Source organism: Carassius gibelio, chromosome B14 (assembly GCF_023724105.1).
Source record: "Carassius gibelio isolate Cgi1373 ecotype wild population from Czech Republic chromosome B14, carGib1.2-hapl.c, whole genome shotgun sequence".
NCBI lineage: Eukaryota > Metazoa > Chordata > Actinopteri > Cypriniformes > Cyprinidae > Carassius > Carassius gibelio.
In genome coordinates, this window is record NC_068409.1 from 7,971,648 (window position 1) to 7,982,154 (window position 10,507).

Below are 10,507 nucleotides of genomic sequence, written 5' to 3' on the forward strand. Positions count from 1 at the left end.
CTTTGACACTTTTGTTCACACAGCACTCATACCGGGTCGAACTCCGCAATGTTACTAGGTCCCCGACCCGGATTCAATTCGGTAATCAGTCCCGGGACGTGGTTGCTTTCACACAGAAGGCGACCTGGCAATTTTCCGGAAATATTGCGGGTCCGACGTGCAGTGTGAAAGGGGCTTATTAGTTTTATTGGATCTTAGTGCTGCGTTTGACACAATTTACCACAACATTCTTTTGCATAGACTTGAACACTTTGTTGGCATTAATGGAAGTGCATTAGCATGGTTTAAATCATACTTATATGACCGCCATCAGTTCGTAGCAGTGAATGAAGAGGTATCATATTGATCACAAGTGCAGTATGGAGTACCTCAAGGCTCAGTACTAGGGCCGCTACTCTTCACGGTTTATATGTTACCCTTGGGAGATATCATCAGGAAACATGGTGTTAGCTTTCACTGTTATGCTGATGATACTCAGCCCTATATTTCTTCATGGCCCGGTGAAACACACCAATTTGAAAAACTAATGGAATGCATAGTCGATATAAAAAACCGGATGACGAGTAATTTCTTACTGCTAAATTCTGAAAAAAACAGAGCTGTTAATTATAGGACCTAAAAACTCTGCATGTAATAACCTAGAACACGGTCTAAGGCTTGATGGCTGCTCTGTCAATTCTTCATCATCAGTTAGGAACCTAGGTGTGCTATTTGATCGCAATCTTTCATTAGAAAGCCACGTTTATAGCATTTGTAAAACCATCCAAAAATTCCATTCCATCTCAAAAATATATCTAAATTACGGCCTATGCTCTCAATGTCAAATGCAGAAATGTTAATCCATGCATTTATGACTTCAAGGTTAGATTATTGTGATGCTTTATTGGGTGGTTGTTCTGCACGCTTCGTAAACAAACTACAGCTAGTCCAAAATGCAGCAGCAAGAGTTCTTACTAGAACCAGGAAGTATGACCATATTAGCCCGGTCCTGTCCACACTGCACTGGCTCCCTATCAAACATCGTATAGATTTTAAAATATTGCTTATTACTTATAAAGCCCTGAATGGTTTAGCACCTCAGTATTTGAATGAGCTCCTTTTACATTATACTCCTCTACGTCCGCTACGTTCTCAAAATTCAGGCAATTTGGTAATACCTAGAATATCAAAATCAACTGCGGGCGGCAGATCCTTTTCCTATTTGCCGCCTAAATTCTGGAATAACCTACCTAACATTGTTCAGGAGGCAGACAAACACTTGCAGAGTTTTTCACTTTTTTTTTTCTACCACATCTTTTCCTTCCCTTCGCCTCTCTATTAATGTGCTTGGACACAGAGCTCTGTGAATAGCCAGCCTCTTTTACAATGACCTTTTGTGTCTTGCCCTCCTTGTGCAAGGTGTCAGTGGTCATCTTTTGGACAACTGTCAAGTCAGCAGTCTTCCCCATGATTGTGTAGCCTACAGAACTAGACTGAGAGACCATTTAAAGGCTTTGCAGGTGTTTTGAGTTAATTAGCGGATTAGACTGTGGCACCAGGTGTCTTCGATATTGAACCTTTTCACAATATTCTAATTTTCTGATACCGAATTTGGGATTTTCCTTAGTTGTCAGTTATATTCATCAAAATTAAAATAAATAAACATTTGAAATATCAATCTGTGCGTAATGTATGAATATAATATACAAGTTTAACTTTTTGAATGGAACTAGTGAAATCAACTTTTTGATGATATTCTAATTATATGATCAGCACCTGTAAACTGAACAGAGATGACATCACTGAATTCAATGATGAACTGCCTTTAACTATCATTTTGCATTATTGACACACTGTTTTCCTAATGAATGTTGTTCAGTTGCTTTGATGCAATGTATTTTGTTTAAAGCACTATATAAATAAAGGTGACTTAACTTGACTTTATGTGGGCTCCTTACGGTCTCGCCTCAGCACCCACTGCTTTCCATAAATTATGCACACACTCTTAGAAGATCTGCCAGGTTGTCAACACTTGGATAATATAATCTGTGACAGTTCAACTAAAGAGGAACATGATAGATGTCTGAAGGTTGTCTTACAGTACCTTGAGGAAGCAAACCTGAAACAGAACATGAATGTGATTCTATTCCTAAATTACAATTAAATCGTCTGTTTCATTCCTCAACCTTTGACGTGTGCGATCAATGTTGTGGTCACTTGTAATAGTTCAGATATAAACTCTGATTAAAATAGAGAAAATCACCTTTGACACTTCAAATGAAGATTTGCCGATTACGTTGTTAGGCCAGTAGTTAATGAAAAGGGGCTGTCAAAATGTCTTTGAATCTAGTAATGAAACAGGTACATCTTAAGTGAATCATTGAATAATTTATTCATAAGTTACATGTGATTTTGTTTAGTTGTCTAATGTTTCTTCCTTTAGAATCATGAGAGAAGTACAATCAGCTCTTAAAGAGTCTAGTTTTTATGTAGCCAATAAAAGGTTTGCAAAAAAGAGAGACAGGATAAATGTTTGATAGCATTATTTAATCAAACTGGAATTGAAACTGGGAACAGTAAAGAATTGTAATCGATATGCGGATTCTCAACCAGAATCGATAAAATTATAACAATACTCTATCCTAATTACATTATGTGTGTACTCCATAACAACACCATTGTTTTGGTAAAAATAGAAAAGATAATACTTTTCTCTAAAGAAACAGGATTGTTTTGTTATTTTTGTCATGGATGCATATAATGCCCTGAATTATCATCACTGATATCATTAAATCACAATAAATACCAGAAATTATCGTGATATATTTGTCCTTATCACCCCATCCCTGTTACACACGGTTGAAAAAGGTTTACTATAGAGCTGTATAATTTACTGTAGTGGAAATCTACAAATACTGTAGTTAAACCGAAACAAAGTAACTGGTAAATAAAATACATTTGAAAATCGATACTTCCAATATTTGCATCAATATCGCTATATTGTGATATTTTAGGATCGATAAGCCCATCTCTAGTTATCACTACCTTTACCATATCAGTCCAGGACTACTGAATATGTTCTCTGAGAAAGGGTCAGGATGAAGAGTGTGAGTCTGGTGTGTGTGATTCAGGATTCAGGAGTGCTGCTCTGCAGGGCTGATGTCTGGGGATGGGGACAGGACGGGGGCAGGAGGCTCCTCAGGCCTGCGAACAGCTGGTTGACCAACGCCTCCATGGAGCGTGTGTGTTCGGCCAGCACCTGGGTCACCAGACGCTCCTCTCGGACGTGACTCTGCTCCAGCTGCTGCTCCAGCCAGGCGTTCTGCGTCTGCTGCAGTCTCTCCAGAAAGCCCTGATACTGACTGTGCAGCCCGGCACAACACGAGCGTCTGCGCTTCAGTACACCTGAGGACACAACACGGCTGCTATCAGCGATCACATGACCACGGTACAGAGACGACAGCACACAGTCACACCGTCAGCGTCAAACACTTTCACCAACACTGCCGTTGTGAGGATCATGTGCATCTCATGATATTTACAGATGTTACAAACACAGTTGGGCTACTTTGGTTCCCTTCTCTCCACGACAAATCCTCTAAAGTTGAAAGTCAAAGCTAATTAATTTAAAAGCGAAACTAAAGCCTGCGCCTCTCTCATTCTGCACAAATGTTTCCGTATTCACAATTATCTGGATGTTAAAATATTATATAGCCTACACGTTTTTTTCAGGTTTTATTAAGTTTTCTCTGTTCACAGAAGCGCTGCAGGTGTGAACTTGTGTGAATCAGATACACACACACAAAGCTGCATATTACCTGCCATCCATCTTCAGTTAATTGTAGGCCTAATGCTTGGCGGTTTATGATCTATCCTCAGATAAACTCTAACGCTTTGTGACTGATGCTGATGTGGTGTGTGTCAGACCTGGAGCGGCGCTGGGGCTCTCTGTGGACGTGCTGGAGCTCTCGTGTGATGCTTGTGTGAGGACCAGCGGCTCGTCCTCCATCTTCACTGACTGGAGCTCCTGAACCCCCCCCTCCACCTCCTCCAGCACATCATCTGAGACACACACACACACACACCTCCATCAGAATTCAACCACACACTGATGCTTCTGAGGAGGACACTGATCATTACTGTGTTACACATGAACTGAAGATCAAAAACTCTTTCAACTGGTTGCATATGTACGCTTACTTATTATTTCTTTATTGAACCACTTATATACCAATAAAGAAGTAAAGCTGAAACAGGATCTATATGTGTGTCAGATGTAACATCCAGCGCTGGGGAGATTGCTGTGGGACTGTTACAGGTGACAAGTTACACTGTATTTAAAATATAATCAATACTTAATAATGCCATCATCATTAATAATACCTAATAATTCATTTATTAACTGATTATATTTAATTACTTTTCTACATTTCTAACAAATGTTTTCAACAGTTTTAAACATATAAACATGAGCATTCTTCACTTTAATTAAGATTATTAAAATAAATATGATACTTTAGCACATATTTGAATTTTCAGATCATTCTGAGGTTTAATACAGATTTAAAACCATAACAAGACATGGTTTATTAACTATGAAACTGTTCTGAAATCAAGTCTTTGTATAGCTATGACAGTAAACACTTTTAATCACACTTCATCTTTACACATTTAACAGATGTTATGTGTCCTAAACTCCTGAAACATATCTCATATTTTAGAGCAATCTGCAATCAAATCTGTGTGTGTATGTGGAAATATTCGGATGTAACTCCCTTTGTAATAGTTAACTGTAATGTATTTTCTCAGTAACTGTTACAGATTACAGTTACATTTATTTTGCTATTAAATGACGTAATTCCGTTACATGTAACTACAGTAGATTTAGTCTCGTCACTTTTATTCAAACAAAAACAAACAAAGAAAAAGGTAACTTTAGTTAAAGTAGTCCCTGTCCTGAGACAAGAAGGCGTTTCTGTTTTGACCCTCTTCAGATGTGTGACGTCACTCACCCTCCTCTTCCTCATCTTCTTCCTCTTCCTCCTCCTCGTCCCTGCTGTCGTGGGGCGCGCGCCCGTGTCTCTGCTCGTCCCTGCTGTCGTGGGGCGCGCGCCCGTGTCTCTGTTCGTCCCTGCTGTCGGGGAGCGCGTGCTCGTGTCTCTGCTCGTCCCCGCTGTCGGGGGTCATGTGGAGCACCAGAGGCCTGTGTCCGAAGATCTCCTCCATCGTGTCGAAGTGCCTGAAGCTGGAGCCGCTGCACTGTCTCTTGGCCTTGTAGTAGATGGCCTTGAGGGTCTTCCAGCGATGCTTGACCTGGTCGCAGGAGCGCGCGAACCCCGCCTCCCGGTGCCTCGCGCACACCTTGCGGAAGATCAGGCTGTTGCGGTGCTTGCGTCCGTCGGTGTAGCGGTCGATGTTCATCTGCTTCAGAGTCTGCAGGAGCAGGTCCGTCTCCTCCTCGCTCCAGAAGTGCGTGCTCCTCCGACCGCGGGACATCTCTGTCTGGATACACGGGAATGATCCGTTACAGTGGAGAGGAATTCAGAATAAGAAACTGAATTCTGACTAACAACATTCGTTCGATTCGGATTTCAGGAAAGGAAAGGAAGGGACGGAAAGATGGCTGCGAGGAGCGCGCTTCAGCCAATCACAACGCTGTATCCCGCCCCCTGGCTGCTGTCACCCCCGCTCTGATTGGTCGAGCGCTGTTGGGTCGCAGTGTCTTTGGTCAGGGAGGCTGTCAGTCGATGCTAGGCCCCGCCTCTCTGATAGCAATCGGATCATAATGCTCACGTGACGCGTCTATAATCCGACACACACAAACAGAAGCATGACCTCATATTTTCTGCCATTATCAATATACAAAGAGCTTATTGTTTGAGATTTATACATTTAGAAATGACAAAGAGCTGTCCAACTTTCCTTTTCTACATGAAAATGTAAAGATGTGGCTCTGAACTATATGACAAGAAGTTTGCTAATGCAGCTTAGACAATTATACAATACTTATACAAGTATATCAATGATTAGACTTGTTAAATATGATATTCATCGTTGCAAATTCACCTCTTATTTTTTTTTTTTTTTTTTTTTTTTTTTTTTTGGTGTATTTAAAAGCACCATTACAAAGTACTGGTACAAAGAGGGGGGAAAAACCTTTACATTAATTGGTACAGGCTTTTCCTTATATATATATATATATATATATATATATATATATATATATATATATATATATATATATATATATGACACACACATACCCTTGGCACTTTTATTATGTTGTTCAAGCATTATTAAGAATAAAAGAGGGGAAAATGCTCATAACTGTTATGCTTAATAGCATAATAAATAGTTATGTCAAGGAAGTGCAAGGCTGTATTCTTTTGGGGGGGAAAAGCATTACTTTTGGCCTTCATCTGTATTGGTTACTTTTGCGTTCATTCATTTGGGTTCAATGAAAACTTCTTCATTTCTTCATTTTCTGATCTACTCTCTTTATAATAAACTCGAGCTGACCTCGTTTCTCAGTGAAGTCAGTTAATTGCACTTTAAGATTTAATTATGTTTTATTAGGCCTATGTGAATTGTTTTATTTAACATTTACATTTATGTTGAATCAATTAGCAGAAAATGTATGGTTACCATGGATTATCTACAGTTACCATGTTTTCTTGGTTTTTATTTGTAGTTACACCATGGTTATTTTCCGTAAGCAATAGAATTAATTGGCCAGGTTCTGGTTCTTTCATCCATTTTTCTGTGCATATGTACAAATAAATATTATAATAATAAATACATTGTATGAGTAACAATTATACATTTCTCTTAAGTATGCCAAAAATCATTAGGATATCAAAAGTAATGCATAACCATATTGTGTTACTCCGTAAAAAGTAACTATTTATGTTACTTGGTCACTTTTTATGAAAAATAGTGCATTACAGTGCTGACCAAAGCTAAAAGTAAAGCATTACAATATTGTTGTATACACTAATCAGCACCTGTTTTGTTGTTGTTGTTGTTGCTTTTGCCATGAACTGCTCATTCAGTGAAGCATTGTGAATGATGTGACACTTTAGGTAAGATTAAATTAATACACATCATGGACTATCATGAACATAACATAATTTATGTAGCACTCTTCATACATAAAATTCAACTAAGTGCTTCACAAGAAAAAAAAAAGTAAAATACAATATCAATATGAAATAAAGCACAAAATGCTTCTACAATTAAACAAATGTATATATTTATATAAGGCACAAAAGATACAATAAAATATGAATCCTAGTGGACTCACTTCTTTGGTAGATTTTCCCAGATTTGTTGAGCATAATGTCTATCAGTGACACCATCAGACCAATTAAGATTGAAAAGACCCATGCTAGAGGATCATTCTGTTAGGAAGAGATTTACACAAACACTCAGAAATGTAAGATGGTGCCAGACTATGCAATGCTTTATTGACTAATAAAAGATTCTTAAAATCAATCCTTTGATGAACTGGTAATCAATATGATTAAAACCGGTGTAATGTGTTCTTGCTTCTTTAAATTCATTAATACTCTGGCTGCTGCATTCTGTATCAAGTGTAAACTTTTGTAAAGCAAGTATACACAGCATTACAGTAATCAGGTCGAGAGAAGATAAATGCATGGATTTGTTTCTTAGCATCATTAAAAGATAAAAAATGAAGAATCCTGGTAGTGTTTCTCAGATGATAGAAACAAGTGTTTCTTGATTGAAACTCAAATCACAATCAAAAATAACACCCAGGTATTTTACCTCTTTGTTAATTGTAATGCTAAGGAACCCTGACCAGCTCTATCCCCTCCCTCTCATGTTTCTTTCCCTCAATAAGAATTTCAGTTTTATCTTCATTCAGTTTTAGAAACTTTGCATTCATCCATTTTAAAATACTACACAGAGAGTTTGACAATCTGTCTATTACAACAGTGTCTCTGGGCTCACCCAAATTATATAACTAAATGTCATCTGCATAAAGATGACGATTCATGTCACATTTCTGAATGATGCTGCCTAGAGGAAGCACATAGCTGCTGACCAACTTTATGGAGATGCAGATCTCATTTTCCAACAGGACTCTGCACCTGCACACAATGCCAATGCTTCCAGTACCTGATTTAAGGACCATGGTATCACTGTTCTTAATTTGCCAGCAAACTCACCTGACCTTAACCCCATAGAAAATCTCTAGTGTATTGTGAAGAGGAAGATGTGATATGCCAGACCCAAGAATGCAGAAGAGCTGAAGGCCACTATCAGAGACACCTGGTCTCTCATAACACCTGAGGAGTGCCACAGACTGATCCACTCCATGCCACGCCGCATTGCTGCAGTCATTCAGACAAAAGAGCCACAACTAAGTATTGAGTGCTGTACTTCATCATACTTTTCATTTTTATATTTTTTAGTTGGCCAAGATTTCTAAAAATCCTTTCTTTGTATTGGTCTTAATTTATATTCTATTTTTTTTTTGCAATACTGAATTTGGGATTTTCCTTAGTTGTCAGTTATAATCATTAAAATTAAAATAAATAAACATTTGAAATATATCAATCTGTGTGTAATGAATGAATATAATATACAAGTTTCACTTTTTGAATGGAATTAGTGCTTTTTTTTTCAACTTTTTGATGATATTCTAATTATATGACCAGCACCTGTATAATTAAAATAAAACTGGGCCTAGAATTGATCCTTGTGGAACACCATATAATAATGTCATAGTTCTTTGATGTACAATCACCTATGTTTACCAAAAAAAAGTATTCGATCCAGTGAGACAACAACAGATGCAGCATTTCCTGAGTCTCCAGAGAGACAAAGTGGATCAATCAAGTTCTGAGTCTCTAGCCCAGAGAGGCAGAAAACACACAGATATCTGCAACAAGGTTAAGCTCCGGAGTGGAAACCTTCATTCCTTCGTACCTTTGCTTGCGTGTTCCAGGCTAAGGACCTTTTGCACCTACTCCAGGGCCACATCTGCGTGTTCCAGACGTTAGGACCCTTTGGTGCTCCAGGAGTTCACCATCCACCAGCGCTTCATGTTCAAGGCTGTTGAAATGTATTCCTGCTCCTTTCCCCACTGCATTGCTACCAGCACAACCAGTGGATGGGATGAAGTCACCGCTACCGGACTGCTCACTCGTCCACAGAGAATGTAAATATCACTTATCCAAACCCCTTCCGGACACCTTGGCAATGTTAGTTATTATCAGTATATGATTTTTTCTAATTTACATTAGATATTATATAGTGTATTGCATTTTATAACAAATCTTTCATGTATTTGTTTGATGCATAATAGCAGTTTTGAGTACTGGAGACTCAGACTCAGTCTTGAACTCGGTCTCGAGACCGTATTTTAATAGGTCTTGGTCTTGTCATGGACTTGTGTGCATTTTGATTCGGTATTGACTCAGACTTGAATATTTTAGGAATCTGACTTATTTCTGAGTCCACTCAAGTCCCAATAAAAATATTTCATGATTATTACTGTGTGTTAATATTTATTTAAATTAATGTATGATTGACACGTTCAATAATTGATGATTTTCTTGTGACGTGAGATGTTAGCGTAACTCAGGTCAGGATGTCTCATGAACTTAACACATTAACTTTTTAAAACGTCATCTATTATTCAGTTTAGCCACAAAGAGTTTATGTGCATTAAGACTCTAAAAAAGAAAGATTCTGTGATATGTGGCCTTTTTACCATTAACTGATCATATATTTTAAACCTATATCAAGTAAATAAAATACAGTGTGCATGCCATGTTATATTTTATATACTGTTTGAGTATGGTACCAACTTTATTGTTTCCACCAAACATTTTACATACTCTTTGAAGATTTCTTTAGGTCTCGTCTCTCTGGTCTCAATCTTGACTCTTGACTCGAATGAGCTGGTCTCGACTACAACACTGCATAATAGGGTTCTTCACCTTATTTCTTTCATAGTACCAACAGTTTATCTTTTCAGATAATGTAGCTCTGACATTGCAACACCCAACATAATCTCTTGCACTTTATTCCCATTTTATTTATGGTATTCATTTAGTATTTGTTGATTACTCTTCTCTATCTTTTGTTAATAAAATCTATTTGATTACACTTGTGTCTTCCTTGTGTTGATGATACAGAAGAGGTTCTCCAAGTTAGAGATCACACCAATCTTTGGTGGCTGTGTATTATCATGTCTATTCTGCACTTTCACTGCTAAAGCTGCAGGCGGAGACAGAGGAGAGCAGAGGAAAAACACCAAACAACCACTTCTGTCAAGTGCCCTTCTGAGGGAGTCACAAACTGAAACACCTGCTTCACCGAGCCACCTGATGAGCAGACTGACAGAACAGCACTGACATGATATTGCATCCAGAAAGTATTCACAGCGTTTCACTTTTTCCACATTTCAGCTGTGTCCCAAAGTGAAGTCAGGATTTCCTAATGTCGCAGCAGGGTTCCCATCAGCGATCTGTCGCATAGCAACTCTGTGGAGAGC

General features: G+C 38.3%; 1 protein-coding gene across 2 annotated transcripts; it reads right to left on the reverse strand.

The window, feature by feature from the left end:
• Window positions 1–2,507: 2,507 nt before the first annotated feature.
• On the reverse strand, window positions 2,508–5,679 carry LOC127971732 (myelin transcription factor 1). 2 transcript variants are annotated; one of them, XM_052574956.1, is made up of 4 exons: window positions 5,065–5,679; window positions 4,992–5,025; window positions 3,907–4,041; window positions 2,508–3,384 (listed from the first exon to the last, which is right to left on the reverse strand). In XM_052574956.1, the coding sequence occupies exons 1-4, from the start codon at window positions 5,473–5,475 to the stop codon at window positions 3,107–3,109; spliced, it is 858 nt and encodes a 285-aa protein (XP_052430916.1). In that variant the 5' UTR covers window positions 5,476–5,679; the 3' UTR covers window positions 2,508–3,106. The 2 variants fall into 2 exon arrangements, with proteins under 2 accessions (XP_052430916.1, XP_052430915.1); XM_052574955.1 differs by having other exon boundaries at window positions 4,992–5,678.
• Between the last annotated feature and the right edge of the window lie 4,828 nt (window positions 5,680–10,507).

Excerpts from the sequence above, each read along its gene's own strand:
- LOC127971732 (XM_052574955.1), bottom strand. The coding sequence starts at position 5,475 with ATGTCCCGCGGTCGGAGGAGCACGCACTTCTGGAGCGAGGAGGAGACG. Across the intron at positions 4,042-4,991 it reads AGAAGATGAGGAAGAGGAGG|ATGATGTGCTGGAGGAGGTG; the intron begins GTGAGTGACGTC and ends TGTGTGTCTCAG. Across the intron at positions 3,385-3,906 it reads GAGCCCCAGCGCCGCTCCAG|GTGTACTGAAGCGCAGACGC; the intron begins GTCTGACACACA and ends TTGTGTCCTCAG.